We start from the raw sequence: 20212 nt of genomic DNA on the forward strand, positions 1-20212 counted from the left end.
TTATTTCGATATAATCGGAACGTCACGATATTCTGCTTGAGCAATCGCATAATCTAAAACTTGGAACTATTCCAATCGCGGGGTGCAATAAATTGTCCGCAGACTTTAGAAGCGAAGCATGAATAAAGACCTCGGTTTTGCGGCTTGTCTCAGCCCCCAATTTTGAACGCTCGGTTCCACACGTGTCAATATTTCGCTCGTATATAAGTTCGGTAATCAGAATGGAATAATTGGGAAACAAATCGATGGATCAGATGAGAGTGAAACTTTCATCTCCCATCGTAACTGTTCCCCCATTCTTCCCATATACGAACCATCCTCGCAGACGAACCGCGCCTTTTTCACTGCAACAGAAAAAGCAGAGAAATGATTTTACATTACAAGTCTGGAAAAAAAACACACATAAATAACAACACCTATATTTATGTTTAAATAACCTGAGCCTGATTCTAAAAATCGTAGGGCTTGTAGAACACATAAAAGTAAATTGCTACAATCAGCAGAAGATTTACTGTTAATCCTTTTGCAACGACTGCGTTCGTTGTGTACACGCGTATCAAAAATTATGTACATCAATATCGTGCCTACTTACGAGCATTATAGCCCGAGTTATCGGAGTACGTAATTACTCTGATCGATTACACTTAATAAGATTTAAATAGACATATAGGTCATGCGCAATGTAGAATCAACCGCACGCCGGTAATTACCTGCTACACGTCACACGTATATAAACTTTCAAATTAAATTTTCATCAAAGAACATTTAATCCGCGTGTTATATCCTTTTGTTACAACCCGCACGCGCTTATTAACTTTTCCGTCAATTCTCTGTAAAGATCGTATTCCGCAAACGCATTACGGATTTAGCGGATAAGTAAAACGGATCGAGCATTACAATCCGCCGGGGTTTGACAGTTCCTTTTTTTAATAACCAGTCTAACGGATAGGTCACGGAACGACCTTGTCTATAAGCACGTACGTATGTATGCGCGCGTATGTACGTGTGCAAGTGGAGCGCAGCTCCGCCGCTGCCAGTAGCGATTTGAAGCGTTGACCTGTGCTAATAAATGCCAGGCAGTGTCTACACGAGTGCCGGAGTCTATACGAGTGAGTAACTGCCCTTAGAATTAATCCCGTTACCGCAAGGAGAGACGACTCAGACGACACATCGTCCAACGGCGCGGCGGCGGTACGCACGTACACAACGATGCCGCGACGTGCCGCGACGGATTGAGGGGTTGCATCGCGCGCGGCGATGATGAAGCGGGTCAGCCGTGTATCCGCATCAGGTCACAGTTCATAGAGAACTTTTTCCCCCGCTCGACAGACGCGCCTTTCTATTTTGTGCGCGCTCGCATCGCGCGATTAATTAAGGGAGAGAGCCTCTGGCCGCGGGCATATTCTCGTCACCGTTATAAAAATTGTCGGTCGCAGGAATGAGCTAACGCTGATGTCACGCGAACAGAAGAGTACGCTATACGGACGACGTATAACGCCCAGAGGGAATGGTGAATCGGCTGTTACATCCACTTCTCGTAACTGAGGGGCGAAACTGTGGTTGCTTAACAGGTGTACGTATATACACACACATACAACGAACATATCTTTCTCTCTTCCTCTTTCTATTCAACCAAATAAACTTCATTTTGTTCTCACTCACTTAAAAATAATTAAACTCACGCAAACGGCGAGCTATTTGCTCGCGCTTTGGCAGTCGGCCAGATATGATTGAAATCCAATATGCAATGAGAAAACCACGGAGAAATGCCGATATTTAAATCGACTTTAAGGATGCTTCAGTGAAAACGCGAATACCGCGTTGCACGTGTGTAGTATCGATATATACTCGGAATAATTGCGTTAATTCCGAAGAGCCGCGAGCGTGGTTTCCGACAGTTGGCCACATCCGGATACCCCGGTATCGCTACGGTCTGTCGCGCCGTTAACGACGCGAGAGAGCGACGCGTATACGGAAAACCGTGCATTGCATTGGCGCAAAGTATTGTAAAACGAAGCGTCGTTGTATCGGAGTTATATCGCGCGGAATTGATCGCTCGGGGCGCCGATGATGTATGTACACAACGGTACACAGGAAGATGCCTCGCGCGCCTCACGTGTGTATATGCTATATGCACGCGCGCGTAGGCAGATGCATGCGCGCGACGAAAGAAAAGTGAAACAATGACGTCAGCTTTAACGCTTCAGTTGCGATCTTTTGCCTTCGAATAACTCGAGACAATGGACGCCTGGCGTATGAATACGTGCCAAGACCGTGGTATCGCGTCACACACGCGTGCGCATACACACATACACACACACGTACACACATACGCTCGCAAAACTCATCCTCCACCATGTTCCCTGTACAAATGCGCCTTTGTATAGCACGTACACGTGCAGAGAACACGCGTATATACGTGACACACCGCTTACTTTTCATCCTGCGGCAGTTTCCTTCGGCGACGATGCCGCTGTGCCGTGCAAGTGGATGCAGAACGATAGCAACCGACGTGACGATGGGCAGGGAGAGAGGGTAAACGGGGTGGAAAAACCGGGAACGCGTATCATATATATATATATATATATACATATATATATATGTACGTTATTTATAGGCCAGGCCGGTATTAGAGGCAATATTTACGCGGCACGCGTGAACGCGATATCTTATCGCACCATTATCAAGGCGTCGTCGCTCAGGTTCTGTCAGATGACCAACATATATATTTCTCCCTTAAAGCGCCAATCCCTTCCTCTGCGTGATATCCCTATACAAGTGAATTGGCCAGCGATCGGTTGACCTGTATCCCGTGTACTCTATCTGATGTTCTATGGTACATTTAGCTATACACCTATCATTCGTCAAATATTTCCAACATTAAATAATTCTCAACGTAGAATATTCTCATCTTCTCGAAAAATATTTTTAGCCTGTTTCCGCGATATTTCTCAGAGAATATTCGCTCGAGACATCCTCGAAGGAATATTCTCACGTCACATCGCTTTTTCAAAGAAGGCTGGCTTTACATTATCGATCATCCATTATTATTTCGTTATGAAATATTGGGTCAATTTAAATGGATTTATATATTATATAAAGAAAGATATATATATATTGAGAATATATGTATATACATATACATATATATCTTGGAGTCTGATGGGATTCACGATGTCTTTTCATGTTAATGCTTGTATTTATCAAGCAATTTGCATCCTTGGTGAGCGTTTGCGCGAAGTGCAATCGATGTAACGAGTATAATAGGTCGCGAGTGGTACCTCGTAATGTATGCACCTACGCCAGTTGTGTCCAATTAATCATTTTCTTTCGCGGCGTGTCGTAATGTAATGAGATCTCTTCTGAATGTATAATTAAAGATTGCAGGAGGCGTAAAGAAAAAACTTTTAGGAAAGAAGTGGAACGGTGGTGCAAAGTCGATTAACCCTCACCGGTCTCTACTCAGGTTGAAGGTACATGCGCAGCTGGCGCAAATGCGAGGTGTTTAATGAAGCAAATCGGAGAGAGCGTTTCGAGTTCTACGAAATCAATTAATGTAGGCGGAGAGAGAGAGGGGGAGAGAGAGAGAGAGAGAGAGGAAGCTTAATAAATTGTCAGACCGCTTTTGATATGCGCTTGAAAGAGATATTTTCATGGTATTCCATCGTACAGCAAATCGAAAAGTTCGCGTTATGCACGAAATATCGTATGCATCATCGTCAACATATGAATCACCGCGCCAATTCCGGTCCACGAATTATCGATTATACATTTTCGATAAAATTCAGAGGATTGACTACACGGAGTAGGGGCTTTATCGAGTATTTTAAGAGAGGGAGAAAGAATGATCATCACCATAAATCAGATTCGAAAGCATTTGCGATATTCCGGATACGCCGAGTACGCGAGGATGATAAGATAAACCACGCACGTGATTATCATGCACCACGGATTTTCCAGAATCCCAGTGTCGCGGAACATATGGCCATTAATAATACGATGAATTTAAGAGAATTTAATCATCGCTCGGCGTTATTAACTCTGTAAAGTCATTTGACCCTTAGTTCCGCAAACACATAAAACTAAAAGCCAGAATAAAATACTCCGTCTCTTTCTCTCTCGTTGGGAGATAGAAGTTTTAAATTAACTCATACGGGTTGATATCGGACGTATCAGCACTTTAGGAACGAAACGAGTAAAGATAGCTTCGGAAGATAAAAGATCGTTTTTCTTAGGAACTATAATGCAAGTCTAACACAATCGACTTTCGTTTCCAAAATTACGAGACACTGACTGACGATGCTGTTTGAACTCAACACTCGAACTATAAACACTCGAATTCAAAATCTCTTATTCCTTCATTTTATGGGTGCTCCAGTATTCTTCGAAAACTAATAAAAGCTGTTAAACACCATCGATAAAACTACAAGTGATATAAACGAATAAAGCACTAATATAACAATGGAAGAATATGTTTAATTAGAACGAACATTAATTAATCTCTCTCTTTTGCATAAATACTTTATGTTGCCTTGAATAAGCTGTCTAGTAATGAACAAATTCAAACTCGTCCAAGCATAAGTATTGCATTCCTAGAAACTTGTTGTTCGCCTTGGATTAATGCAAATTTTTAATTACTGATGCAGCTGTAAGATAATAATGTTACAAATACTGTAACATTTATGCTGAAGGCAGCTTATTTATCGCGATGCAACATTTTTTTTCTGCGTTCTGAAAGTTCTCGAGAATTATTAGCGACAGAATCGCGAGATGTAATTAGCAGATTGCACGTTAATGAACTTCAAACTAATGCAAATTTTCTACTAATAAAAATTCTGATGCTTCGGATTACTGTTTCACTAAGCCGGCACGTACATAATTTACTACATTTCCCCGTTTAAATATGATATTTACCGAGACATCACACGTCAGAATAATTTAGTCGGTTCGCGTATCCGAAAAAATTTTTTGTCACGTTATAACAATCATCCGCGTGTACATCTTGATTTGTTACATCTACTATTCCTAATAAGAGATATTTAATTCCTAATAAGAGATGTCCGATTAATTATTGATAGTCCCTGCCTATTCATGGGTAAGAATTTAGGATTCAAGTATATTAAGCTATATTTAAACCAAATTATCAGAACACAAAAAATTTTATATGGAATTAATTTGCTAATTATTTGTTATTTTTTGCTTTTAAAAGTAATTTTTTGCTCCAGCTATTAAAAAGTTACGAAGGGCTGGATAACTTAAGATTAAGCTGCCACGCCATTGTAAAAAACAAAAGAAATATTTTTGCAATCAAAAAATAGCAAAAAAAATAGCAAATAATTTTGGTATTATTAACTTTTTGCTTTGACTTATGTATATGTTTTTTTGACAATGGCTGGATAGCTTAATCTTAAGCTATCCAACCCTTCGTGACTTTTTAATAGCTATATGAGCAGCTATTAAATACAAAAAAATTGCTTTTAAAGCAAAAAATAGCAAATAATTAGCAAATTAATTCTACATAAAATTTTTTGTGTTCTGATAACTTGGCTTAGATAGTTTACTATACCTCTAGGATTCAATAATCTGTTTTTGGGCTACCTCTCTCTATTATTCCCGTTGCCTACAAACCCTATGAGAACAGGTCATTCGTGTTAATGATTTATTCCGTATGGCGCCGCACTAACCCTGCGGAGAAACGACGAACAGCAGCGGCTTCGCCGCGCCGTTGCCGAAGCGTACTCCCTAAAGTTTAGCCTTGCAACCGATAATTCCTTCGATAATATTGTTTTCGCGCATAATTAACTCCCTGGGTAGCGCGCGTGTACGCCTCTGTGCACGTCGCCTCTGCCATGAAATTTTCGTCAGGCGAGCCGCCCCGTGAAACCGATAACCGTCGACACGAGGACGACGATGGTGTGCGACCGCACGAAAATGGCGCGCAGAATGAAAGTTATCGCAAGAGATGAGAGGGACTGGAGGAGACACGATCTTAGCCCTGACGTCAGGGAATGAGCAGGAAACTGAGTGTCGCCGCTATCCGCCAGGACGAATTATTAATATCCATGCTGCGAGTCGCACTCGCACGGAAGCGACAGGCGGAAAGTTTCTGTGATCCCCGGCAGGATCACGGCCTGGCGTTTATACGGCGACCGGCATTAATACAGCAATGATAATCCGCATTATAAAGTTCGCTTTATGCTCGCGACGTCGAACTGGCGACGAATGCTACCGTCTCCCATTGAGTCGATAAGATCGGTTTAACGGCGAAGTTTCCTGTGGATGGAGAAATTATTGATAGGGCACATCAATGATTTCTTCTTTATCGAGAAAAAAAAAGGAAACTAACGATAGGTGGGAAATAGAGAGTAACAAACTTTCTGTGAGTTAAAAACTCGAACTCTGCTCGATAGTTCGAGCTATTCCATTTCCCCTTACTCGCGGTTCAAGAGTTCAAGGACCCCTATTTATTATGACGATGCCCGATATACCGATGTATCGAGGTAGCTCCTCCACGAACTACCGACGGGAGCCCTGTATTGGATTTCGATCTCTCCTATACGTGCTAGCCGTATAACGGCAAACGATAGAAAATGGAGATGGATTACATTGAGTATAATCAGTGAATTCGCACGTAATGATCGATGAGTTATAAGATTTGAATTTAGTGTCACGAATAATTCTCAGGAGACAACATTTTTTAAAATTAATATTACAGTTGTTTTGTAAAATGATGTATTTCAAGCAATAATATATATAAAATATGCATAATGATTTTACTCATTTTGTGGAAAGGTAATTTCTCGGAGGCGCGTAAAGTCTGGGATACGAAAGTTCGTGATTAATACAATCATCCGGCTTTAGAAATGGACTTGCGATGATGAGATCTTTATACGAACTCGAAAGGACTGGACAAAGGGAATAGCGCAGCTAGGATTATAACAGAAACTCGTAAATGCCGTCAGTAGCGTTACTACGTGGAGTAAATCGTGCACCGCCGAGTTTGGAAGTTCTCCACGCTCAGCCATCGCCCTTTCTCATAGCAATAGACGCTCGTTTGAGGCGTCTACTCTTGCGATCAATCCCGGTATATCAGCGTCGCTGTATACAAAGTGCCTGGCGGCTCTCTGTAGAGAGGCCGATCAAAAGCATTCCTAAAGTTTATTCCGGCCGAATCCACGCCGCCCTTCGAAAAGCATCGAAAAATGGAATATCATCGTTAGCGATATGGTTGAGCTATCGTTATTGCAACCTTTGAAATGTCCCTTGAAGTTTCTTTATACCGTCTCTCGTTCTTCGCTCAACTCGAATAAACTGCACCGAACAGAAACTTAAAAGTTCGAAGGGTCAGGAGAAGAGCTTGCGAAAATATCATCTCGGACGCTAGTCACCTGAGAGAGAGGGAGAGAAAGAGAGGGGGAGAGAGAGAGAGAGAAGTGGCACAGAAGCCGGTAGGATAACCGTTTAACACGTCGCGTCGTGAAATTTTTCGTTAAACTAAACCTTCATCGACTCGGAAAAGTGGTTCCCGTTCACCGAGGTGCGAGAAACGCGAGCAAAAAATAGCTCGTCGTTTTTCAGCACCGATAATCGACGTGGCTTCACGCAGAATATGACGTTTACACGGCGAAAATTTCTGCTCGATCAAAAATTTACGTATATTTACAAGGAGCTAACTTCCGCTTGTCACTTCTGCTCATCTAGAAAAGTGATCGATAAAACGAATGTTTACCGATAAAACGTACAATTGCCTTACTAAAGGCGGATACTTCGAAGAAGACATTAACCGGTTACCCGTGTAAATATGTAAACTCGGTTAATTGCTCGAAATCTCGTATACCGGCGTGTCGTTAACATTGTGACATATAGCTTCGTTTCGCGTTCGCGATCTTGAACGATGTCCAAGTTTCAGCGCGCGGTTGCTATACTTCGCCCTGCTTGAAATACAGATACAATAAAGGGAAACTTTTGCCGCGAACAACTTGCAGCGTTTCTTACGCTCTGAATTCTATTTCGCTTGCAAACTGTTCAGACTGATACTAACGCCCACCTCATAATTTATATATAGAATATGTCACGTATGTAACTTGAGAGCTATTGTTGTCTGCATATTAAAATAACTATCATTTTCTTGTGTGTCAACTTTCTGTATCCACTTATATCTGTATACAGAGAAAAAAAAATACACGACCATTGCAGCACTTGTTACTTACAAAAATTCGTATTTCATGATAAATGAACGAGACGGATGAAATATTTTAAGAGGTGTCAGTCTCGAGGAAAAGCTCAGAAGATCTCGTTTCCGAACGTGGATAAGATCAACCTTCGTTTATACGAATGGTTTGCGAGAGGGTGGTATCCGTGTGCCTGATAACGCTCCTTCTTCCTTTTCCTGAAGAAAACCCTCCCGCGTGTGTTCGCCTATATATAAGTACGTATGGATGTGCACGTGCGCGGCTTAAAGTGCGCCAGACTACCGCAAATCGACCACCGAAAGTCCTCATTCAAGAAAATCGAAGGAACGAGGTAATGCAACGTAACGCGGGAAGTCATTTTGCATCGTCGCTTTCGCGAAAATCAGCATTTTACGGGAATTTTCGTTCGGTGAAAATTTTTTGATCCTATCGCAACTACATATTTTTCATACATATAAAATACATGCTGTTACTCATGTATATTTTTATCTACGTGTTCGAATTTACATGAGATTTTAACTATTTGTAGAGACAGACAGGATAAAAAGTTTCACAGAAAATATTCTAATATTTTTTCTAAGAAATTCTGAGAAAGTTGCTTTGAGGTGAATCACTTTCAGTTATCAAATATCGTATACTAAATTGATAAAATCAGTTTTACCGCTTTTCGCAAATCGAAATAATCGTAGTTTAAAGACATAGGTCGGTATTCATTGACGATATTATATATAAGATCGTCTTAAGTTCATCTTTAGACACTCCGTAGCCAATGAAACGAGTCGTACAGCATCTGAAGATAAACTCAAGAAACCATCCTAAATATAAGATCTGACTATATATGAATACCGGCCATAATTATTATAAAATATAAAATGGTCTTGAAAAAATAGCTTTGTGCGAGATGTAATGCGTGCCGAAGCGTGATTTCTTTCACAATTTTCATGTTTCTGGAAATGCTAATACTATCCCAATCGGTGGTACGGTGCGCGCGATTTTGCACGACAACACGCGAAAATAATGGTTCGCGCGATAACGCTATAATGAAACACATTGTTGTCGTTATTGCGAGCATTTCATCTCCATTATCGATGACACATTTCCGGTGTCATGGTGATGAGACGTGGCGCACAAATATGCGGCCCCACACGAGCAAGCGAGCGACGTGGGAACGATAAAAAGAAAGTAGGTCTCTGCCAGAGACGGCACCATTCAAACTGTTGTGTTTTTTCTGAAGAGGGGAAGTATAACGAGAAGATTTACAATAATAATACTTTGTCATGCCAAAAGCGCGCCGTAAAAATCACAATAAAATCCTCTCAAATTTCAGCTAAACTTTTCACACTACTTGCGACGATCTCGAATTGTATTTATCATTAAAAAGGACGTCTCAGTTTTTTCCTTTCACTTGCGTTTCTTTTGGACATCCCGAGGGACATGGCAGGGGATTCAGATAATTCTTAAAAAAAAAAAGGAAGCTTTCAAAAAATCAAGAAGACACATGCAAGAAGTTTGTCGAGACGAACTTACGAGTGGTAGTAAAGATGATTATAAGTATAAAGGAGGTCTGAGTGGATTGAGCTTGAAGAGCTTGAAACAGTTTCTTTTTCATGTGACGGTACTCTTCAATCTCTTCTTGCTCCTCACAGACTTCCTCTCGTTTCCTTTTACGCTATCGCCTCTTGCCCGATGCTATCGTTGTAGTTTTTACGACGATACTTTTTCTTACGCAAATGCCCACGAATTTTTCTCTCTGGAAAGAATTTACCTACTTTCTACATATGTACACGGTTGGAGCATGCATCCCTTTTAAATCATTGTTCAAATATTTTAAGAACGTTCGCATTCTCGTCTCGAATACTTCAAGACTGTTTATCCTCCAAAGATAACTCCGGAACGAACGAATTGTTTTAATCAAACCGCCGAGGATCTGAATCTAAAACTAAGGAGAGATAACTCAACCGTATGCAAAGCGCAAGCTGGCTTTAATCACAGCCAACGGCGGTTTAAGTCCGATCGCTGTTTCCGCACGCAAATTGCCGCCCTTTTCCTAACGATACGTCGCTCAGGGTTCTTTGTGATCCGCTCGTCTTCCATAAGCGCGGGAAGCACGAAGAGAGACTTGGCGAACAACAATCGCTACGACGTATAACACCGGTTTTCTGTGCTTAACTTCGTCGGGTTCGTCCCTTAACTCACGGACAGCGGGAAAATCCAAGCTGGCTCGACCCGGCAGTATATACCGAAGGGTTTACATAGGTCGTACCACCTGGTAGATACATCGCTGCTCGTCGCTTACCCGACGAGCAGGGTAAGTGAGAGAGAAGGAGAGACGAGGTGAATCGCGTGGTGGTTGCGATAGCAGCGGGGGTCGCGGTTAGAAAGACGAAGGCAGAGGACGAAAAGGGCGGCGGTATAGGTAGCAGTGGCGGAGAGGCGGGAGGGGGATGGCAAAAAAGAGAGCCGCGGTAGGGGGTGGCGGTGGCGGGCGGCGAGTGGGGTCGAAGCGGCGGTAGCTGAAGGAGGGAATGACCCCGCGTACCCGGGGTCAACCGTTGCACTATGCTCTCCGTGTCTCATAGTCATGGACGAGCCTCATTCGCTCGCGCGCCCTGATATACGGGTTAGGCGTGTCGTGTATATGTATACACAGGCCTGGAGGAAGCCATCTGAGCACACCTGAGTCAGGTGGTTGTTCCTGCTTGCCTTACTGTCGTGTCGTATACATATACATGCGACGCCAGGTATATTGCGCATCGCTGCGCCACGCCGTCGACGCGATGGCGATATTTATGAATACACGCGGGATGAGGATGGCGAGACGAGACAACGCCGAGCATTATTTCTCGTTATTGTCAACCGATATATCTCTCTGGGCCCACTCCACTCGAACGATCCTCTCGCCTAGACGTCAGCTATCTCACCCGAACACTCGCCTATGCAAAGTATATGGGAGAAAGTAGAAACTCGACAGAGGAAATATTTCCATCTAGTTCCATGCGGGAACAATGCATGTTAAAGGCCGTGGCGTGTAACATCAGGAAAGATACATCGCAAAAGTAACGCAAAACTATTTTGCCCGTCTAGTTTTAGACCTGCCGGAAAAAAAATATCGAACGAGAGAGCGTTCGAGAGTGCGCGACACGACATCCATTTGACGAAATATCGACATCCTTTAAAGGAAGTATGTAAAGGAAGTTTTAAAACTAACAATGCGATTATTAATAATCAGACACTTGAGAAAATCCTATGCTGACAATTATCCACGTTTTTAATCGTTTAATCTCGGATGTAACGTGTGAGTAAGACGAATAGCGAAATTATAGGACACTCGCGAAGCACTATATAGACGTTAATAATTCTTACGGCTATCTATCTTTTCATACTCGGAAAATGCACGAGAACGATACGCGTAAAAATGCACGAAATTTGTATTACGTATCTTCTCTCGAGCGATTCTTCCGCGAGCACTGGATTATTTCGCAACGTCAAGTCAAGTCAGATTTCAGTATCGCACGCGCAGCTATTCGCGGAACAGTGAGCTTCCGCTTTCGAAATCGCTTTATGCGCGATCATATTTCTTGGCCAGCCGCGCCTATATTTTCCGCCTAGAACAGCAGATATCCGTGGCGGTATTAAGTTATGATGGATATAACCGTCCTGCATCCATCATAAAATCAAGTTACAGTTACGTACAGCTATCGCATGACGTTTCGATATCGATTCTACGTGCATACGTATGTCCGTATTCGACGGTGTGTGTATGTGTGTACATGTATCCGCGAGACGCAAGACGCTGTATAAATCACGTTCCTAAGTCGATAATCGAGCGCGATACGCACGAGACAATGAGAACGAGAGATGTGCGATAACGGTAAAGGCAGCTATACGATCGATTTGCGTATCGCGCAACAGTATCACGTCCTAGTGCCGCTAGATTATAATCCAGCGCGCGGCATTGTAATTTCTCTACGGTATCGCTGAAAATTAAGTGCATCGCGCAGTTGCACAGTCGCACCACCTCGTCCGGTGAGAATAGCGCGGCGCGAGAAATGCAAGCGACAACTTTTTCACGATACTTAATGCCCGCGTCGGCGCGGGCGTCGTCGCAGCGACATGCCATCGCGGGCCGCATCTCCAATTAACGCGATTAGCGATTTCATTAGCACTAATTACATCACGCGTCGCGCTTAACTCGGCCCTCTCACATATGTCCACCTCATGGCGCAGTAACGACCGATATCACGCGTTATACTTCCGGGATTTCCCTTATTTTTCCCCTCCACGCAACACGCAAATCCGGAAAAGGTCGGAAAATCCTCTTTCAACTTTTTCAACCAAGGAAGGAGTTTTTATCTCCGACGAAAACCTCGTAAAGAAGTCGAAACTATTTCCAGCCAGCCGCCGCTTTTTGCACGGGAATTTAATAGCGCTGTATCGCATGTTTCGCTACGCCAAACCGTGGAGCTTTTAACGACAAGCTTCGATGCGATTCTCAATCGCGTCTGCTTTCTAACATACAAGTTTAACGATTCGTTCAACCTTTTCTTTTCTATTAAATAAGTGTTACTTGAAATAATTATTTAAAGATAAAGGAACAAATCTTTAAAGAGCGGTGGAATTTGTAACTAACTGCTATAAATATAAAATCATGATAATAATTTCAAGATCTTTCAAAGAACCTTAAGCTCGAGAGGATTTCACAAGGCTCAGGCTGCTTCGCTGCAGTACAATTACAAATCTTAAGATCTACCGGCAGATGTTTCATTAATTAATTTCGATAACTATATCGCGCGCCGGGAGTTTAATATAAATCATAAGTTTTTCGAGGAAAGCTGAACGAGAGAGCGACTCACCCGTTACGCTGAGCAGCGACATTGTCTGAGGATCCCCCGTTTTGCTTGGCTCAATCTCTCGAGTTGTCTCTAATTTGCCAAGCGGTGCACTCAATACGGCAATGTAGAGATCCGTACAAAAGTTACGCTGCTTTACGACGAAACACGCCGGTTCGCATATAGATACACTGTCTCGTATACGATACGCAGGCTAATATCCTTCGCACGCCTGCACTATAATAATCCTTTTTTCCCCTCTTTTTCTTTCTCTCTCCCCTCTCTCTCTCTCTCTCTCCCTCTTTTTGTCTTTCTTTTTCTCTGTCTTCCGTGCTCTTTATCTCCCTGCTCTTTGCTCACTATGCGTCTCTGTCACATACAATATATAAACGCGATATACGTGTCGCATCTACACGTACATAGATATACACGTATATGTATATATGTGGGTGTGTGGGTGTATGTGTGTATATGTGTGTGAAATACGTGTTTATGGTCACAGAGTACACGCTGGTTACGCGCGAATCGAAAGCTTGAAGAGTAAGGTCAACGGATATCCCGAATACGTTTGTTCCGGTTTTTGCTCCTTCTTTATTTTTCTCTTCTTCTTAGCAAAAATCCTGTTTACAGTCTGTCACAGGTTGACCGCCGCAGCTGCGGTTAAGCGTCCATCCTTATCGCGATACAACGGCTTATCTGGATCGGCGATACCTGGCTCCTTCTCCTCCCCGTCGCTCCTATACCCTGGTCCACCACCTCCCACCCTCCCCCTCCCGGTGTGTACACTGGCCGATGACCGTACGTGACACGAGTTCCTAGGTGCTCGCCTGTAACACTGTTTTCTCTGTATACCGGCGCGCGATGACGATCGATCGGCGCGGGGAATGACTGTTGTAAGCGTTATTACCACCGATTGACTCGCTATCGGTCGTTTACGGCGTCGCGTCGCGAGAGAGGTCGGCTTGGCAGATTAACGTTTACACGTTCGCCTCGTTAATCATACTCTATTACTCATTACTCTCTATACGCCGTCGATTCGGCTAGCAATAGCGAGGCTCTTGGTCACGCGCAACAATGCAGAAGTCCGTTCCGGCGGTTGAGAAAACGATCGTCGCTGCTCGCTGCCTCGCTACTGCAGTTCGCGTCCGCGTCGCTCCGCTTCCTCGGGACTCGTGCCGCTGTCAAATCGTCCTCGCGGACGTCGTCGTCGGCGAGCAATGAGGCTACGATGCCAATAATAGCGATACGCTGGCAATAATAGTGATACGGCAACACCGACGCGATTGCTGTACAGCCACCGTTGATCCGCTGCGGCTCGATCAAATTGCTGTTGTTGTCGTTCTCATGTACCACGCGACGGCCGCAGTCGCGAGACAACATCGCCGAGACAGCGTCGCTATGTAGGTCCGTCGTTGATCGCCGTTTTCCACCGACGTTGTGGTAAGCTCGACCGAGCGTCTCTCGCTTCAGGAGTAGCGGCCACCGTGCCACCGTCGTCGTCGTCGTCGTCGTCGTTGTCGTCGTCGCCGCCGCCGCCGTCGTCACCGTGCCTCTCGTTATTATCATAGTAGCGAGGACCGCGGGGGACGTGCCGAGTCGCCGCCGTCGCGCGTCTCTCGTGCTCGTCAGGGGAACGTGCACCACCAACGACGCCAGACACGTCGTCGCCGTCGTTCCGAGGCGCGACCGGTCACGCGCATTTCACCACGGTGCCGTGAAAGAGCGCCGGGCACGTAAGACAGAAAGAAAGAGAGACGGAGAGAGCAAGAAGAGAAAAAAGGAGAGAGAACGGAGGGAAAAAAATGGGGAGAGAAACTAGGGAAAACCGCGCGCTCCGGGATCGAACTCGGAGCGATGGATGGATAGTGAAAGAGAGAGAGAGAGAGAAAGAGAGAAAAGGGGAGAAGGAGAAGGGGATGAAGGGACGATCAAGACCGGAGGAAGCACGCGGCGTCACTCTTCGAGAATATCTCTCACGTATACACAGAATACCGTTCTCTCTCTCGTTTCCTTTCTCCTCCCCCCTCGCTCCTGGCTCCTGGCACCCCTCGCTCGCTGGCTCTTGCTCTTCACGCCGTTTCCGTGTCGACCGCGGCCGCGTAACCCGCACGCTGTGCACTCGACTTCGCTCCGCCGTACACGGGGGGAGGAGGGTAGTAGTAACGTGCGTCAGCGACGTGCAGCGTTACCGGAGGGTGGAACCGTGTCGCACGCGCGTAATCGGAGCGCGGTACGGCGCGTTCGCGTGCGGTTGGCCGCTCGATCTGTCACCGACGCCGACGTTGTGTCCCGCTGGAACGTTATTGCGAACATACGCGGACTGCGCGACGTCGAGCACTGTGCGAACGGAGACGCCTCCGACACGCCGCCGCCATTTTGCTACGTCAAAGGGGTGACAGCGCCGGCGCTGACAAAGCCGGCCAGATCCCGAGCGACGTCGGAGCCGTCCGACGTGCCGCTCGGTGGCGAGACCACCGTGAACCTCGCCACCGCGAGCCACCCCCTCTCGGGGGTGCGAGCCACTCGCATCGGTCCCCCCGTGGTCCTACCTTCTTCTCCTCGCCACCGCCAGCGGAGCTGCCTTTTTCGACGATGCGTTCGCTCGTTTCCAGGGGGTGCAACGTCTTCAGAAATCGTTGCGGACCCGGCCCGCTTCGTGAGCGATCATTTCGGAGTTCGAGGGGAGTTGGATACCCTCATCCGTATCCCCGATTTGCACGACGCTTGAACGTTACTTTTTATGCGGTCAAAAATTCCTCGAGTAAATATTTAAAATGCCCAGCGGGGTTTGCCTCGTAGATTTTCTCGAAATTACATCGCGTAAAACGCACACGTTTTTTATAACGTGAGAGGACTGAATTTACCTCTTGGAAGTTGGGTCGATCCCCACGGTCGCCTTGCACCCGTGCAAGCTAAGTGATCCTAATTAGCGATGCTGTCGGGTTTCGCTCGAATTTCCGGAGCGAATGCACGTCGCAAACGGGGCGAGACTCGTTTTCGCGCACTAATATTAAGAGAGAGAAAGAGATAGAGAGAGAGAGAGGAGATTAGTCTCGCTGTAAGATGCCTAATTCCGATAACAGCTGCCTACACCGCCATCCGTGATTACTTTACGAGGCGATGGCGATCTCTCTAGTTACTTCGAACAAACGTTATCCTGTCGCCATCACGAAAGGCTATAAAAAGAAGACCGAAATCGTTGCATGCCGACAGCACGATTGAATTTATGCGCCCGGAACGAACAAAAACCTGCTGATCCATATTCCCAATAATACGTGCCCGAAATAATTTTATTCTACAAAATAACATCCGCGGTTGCCAGAACGAATAATACGTTACAGCGCGCCCCCGCAGGCTTTCCCAAAATTAGCTAAATCCATGATATCCCGCGCGTAAGTATTTCAGATGGAAAATTGGTTCATTAGGATGCCTGTGTAAACTGTTTTCTCGTTAGCGTGAGAAAGGGTCGTAAATGCGGGGTTGAACGAGCCGTGGCACACGCAATGTCTGGTATTCGGACTCTCTCTGTAAATGCCATCGCGGAACAACGTTATACCACTATCGCCGATCGTAACGTCGCGATAAGAAAATTTTGCACATTGTCATAAAGATACTCGATCTTTAATTAATTTTGCAATCTGCTTCCCATTCAAGTCCGGTGAACGGATTTGTAAAGATTCGCCGATATACACGGACGATGCGACGCGTCGCGAAGCGCGAAGCAAGTAGTTACGCCGCGTTACGGCGCGGCGCGTACTCAATAAGTAGTAAATCCCGCTCGCGCGCGACGCGCGACGCGTAAATAGCGAGTCGCGTTACTGACTCGTACTACTGAAGAAACGAGAGAACTATGCTCTCGCTCCATGATTATCATAAATTTCTTAAGCAAAATAAGATGTAAATATTTCTCTTGTTACGTTTGTTGAAAGGTCTAAAAATTGAATAACTCTCAAATGTTTTATTCAGACCGAGAACAGCTAAAATTATAAAGAAGGTTTAAGAAGAAATATATCCGACACAAATTTTTATGATATGATGATAAAAGCACGTATGTATGCATTCAGATCTCCATAAATTTTACGGAGAAGCTTTTGAATGGAAATTCTATCTGATCTTTTCGAAAAGTTCTTTTCAAAAATTATCAGTGTTGTTATATTAATTAATCAGGTCAAATTATAAATATGTTGTAACATATTTCAAGTTACAAAAAAAATTAAAAAAGTAGCTAGTGTGATTATTTTGTTGATTATTTTCCTGTGAAAAATTACTTCTTGACATGTAGACTACTCATCAGCTATTTTATAATGCGATTAAGCATTAATTATATTTATACGTGCTGATGATCAGATTCTAAATGCGGAGGAAAATTCGCGGTATCGATTCATCTCTAGGATCCAATTGCTTCGTCAACGACGTCAGTTCGATGTAGAGCGATTTCATTAGGCCTGGTTATAAATAGTCTTTCATGCTTCATAGTTATCAATAAGAAATGCATCGTGCACGGTAGCAACGACGTTCTCTTTGGACATCGAGGAGCATGCCGCTGTCATACATTGCTGTAAGCTCTTTATTCCACGGCAAACAACGGCACTGTTGTGTCGGAAATAATAAGACCCGTTGCTTTAAAAAAAAAAAGAACATTCTGAAAATACTGAAACGTTGTCGTAGAGAACTTCGGTGCGTTTTACCAACTCGCGTATCGTGTCTATGCCCACGTACAGGTAATATAATGTCTTTATCAATAACGATTACCGCACGCGGCCAGATTATAGCCTTTGATATTACGTATTATGAAACCAACACGACTTCTTTTTATACATCGTAGTGTGGTTTGAAACTCAAGTATATTGAAATACTCGTTGTTTGAAAATTTTATCTCGCAATTACTCGTAATTGATATGTAACTGGAAGCGAAATTGAATCGCAAGCCCATTAAATAGCAACAATCCCACTGATGCGTTTACGATCGTTGTAATCAGCGTAGCAACAACGGGACAAACGGTATCACGTGATGCGAAGCGTGAGACGCATGAATGAACTTTTTAGAGAAAGAAAAAAAATAAAAGAACAGCATCCGCTCTGGAAACGGTTTAGGTCGAAGATTGCGGGCTTCAAGTATCGCTGACTCACGGGCTGCAGTCGCGATCGTGAAAGGGAACGACGGAAGAAGAAAAAACGAGGGGGCGGAAAAAAGGCAAGGGGAACCGAGCCTGTGTACATACAATGCGTAACAGTAAAAAAAAATAAACGCGCGGAGCATGATACTCGCGATACGCGCGCACGAGTGGACGCAACTCGACGCGCGTATACGAAACATTTATCAAATTGTTGTTAAATGACGTATTCGCTAGTCCAAACGTTCTCCGGATATCACCGAGGCCGCCTATCTCCGCCGGAATCGATACAATTATTTGCGCGATAATGCAAGCCGATTTATGTCACGAGGATGGTGTGTCAACCATCGAATTCACGACTAATTGAAACGTCCTGTGAAACGCTCACGAGATATCGAATAATCTTTCCAGAGACACGTATATAATCCGTCAAACCGTTTTTCACGCGCGAATTCCGCCATACCGTTTACACCGTTAATCGATCGTGTTAAATGTTGAAAGCGCGAAACGTTAGAACTCGCATAGAACATACACGTTTTTAGTACGTTATTCTTTCAAAGCATTTTTTGTCGAAGCCAATATAGATTTACGCAACATCGAAAAATGTGAGACACACGAATATTTATTTCGTAAACGCTGGCAGAGAGATTTAAAAGGTGTGAACCATCACCTCAAATTTCAACGACCGAAATCATTTTTCCGCAATAAATGCCAAAATATAACGGAAAAAGCGAATTTGTCCCGCCGAGCGCGATGTTCCATCTCTTTAAACCTTGACATTTATAGCATGCGGCAAAAGTACGTATCTCATATTCTTCACACTAAAAATTTGCGTCGGTTTGAATAAAAAAAAGGTGCGTGTGTCGCTTCTAATAAATACCTTGCCGGACTCGCAGAATCGACGGAAGACTCGGGAAGAACGGGAAGAACCCCACGGGAAGGACGACGAGAGAGAGAGATACCTGCAAACAGATACGTTCAGTTTAATTCGATGTTGACGTCTTTGTGGAAAAATATTTAAATAACGTAGCGCGATCCGCTTTTTATACAAAACGCGATTGACCGATGCAAAATGTGCCAGTGGTCGTATAAGCCGTATTGATCAGCCCTGCGCCGACGACGCGCCACTTCCGTTAATGCAGACGCCGCCGCGCCGGCCGGGGAGAGAACGCCGATATACCGAAATTCTCCGTGTTACACATGGACCATTAATACTGAGCGTGTGGCATTCCGTTACTATATTCCGAGATGCCTATCCCGACGATGAAGGCTAGTCGCGGCGTCGTGACATCCACCCGGCCATCGATCACAGTTAAATTACCTGCCGCGCGTTCTCCGAGCCCGTATATAGTATATACACTCGGTCCAACGGACAGATCGAGGCTACCGGAGAATCGTCCGGAAAACGAGACGCTCTCTCGCACTCGTCCGCACACGCGATAAATAATTTAAAAATAAATATAACAATTTACGAGGTAACGTAATAAACATATCTCTGTAACTCGCGAGTATATGAATACCGGGCGATCGAGCTTTTCGAAACGTACATAAAAGCAGCCGTAAATTTTGCATCGCTCGATTATCGCGTCGTAATTGATTGCCGGGCGGTGTATAATTAATAATCCCCTCCTCGCTGAACGCGGCGTTCGTTGCGACGCGTGTGTCAGAAATAAAGTGATATTCGGAGTACGATCGCGCGTTTCGATATTCGAACGCGTTTTGCGCGCGCTCCCCTTTGTCGACGGTTTTCTCTTAACCCCATTCACGGTTGACCGGCTACACGCCCGGGCCGATTGCGTTATAAAAAATGCACGAGCCCGCCCGCCGTCGAACGGGCCGGATAAAAAGTATGTAACGCGGATGACGAGATATGAACCGCCGTACGAGCCGCGAAACTGATTCGCCAGTTTGAGAAAGGCGTTTGCTCGAGTCTGCTTTATCGAATATCTATACCGCCATATTGTGAGAAAAGGGAAAAAGTAAGGAGAGATCGATCTAATATGGAAGAGAAGAGCCCGGCGGCGAGGGTCTCATCCTCCGATCAATTCTGACTCGCGCTCGTTTACACGCGATCTGA

General features: G+C 44.7%; 1 protein-coding gene across 1 annotated transcript in view; it reads right to left on the bottom strand.

Moving 5' to 3' along the window:
• The window catches only part of LOC139818629 (uncharacterized), a 51963-nt gene extending 37879 nt beyond the window's left edge, over window positions 1-14084 (bottom strand). Inside the window, exons 1-2 of the mRNA XM_071787432.1 lie at window positions 13046-14084; window positions 315-344 (exon numbers count right to left, since the gene is read on the bottom strand). Coding sequence (XP_071643533.1) covers window positions 315-344; window positions 13046-13067 — 52 coding nt within the window. The 5' untranslated portion in view covers window positions 13068-14084. The remainder of the gene's footprint in view (window positions 1-314; window positions 345-13045) is intronic.
• Between the last annotated feature and the right edge of the window lie 6128 nt (window positions 14085-20212).

This window comes from Temnothorax longispinosus, chromosome 9 (assembly GCF_030848805.1).
Source record: "Temnothorax longispinosus isolate EJ_2023e chromosome 9, Tlon_JGU_v1, whole genome shotgun sequence".
Lineage (NCBI taxonomy): Eukaryota > Metazoa > Arthropoda > Insecta > Hymenoptera > Formicidae > Temnothorax > Temnothorax longispinosus.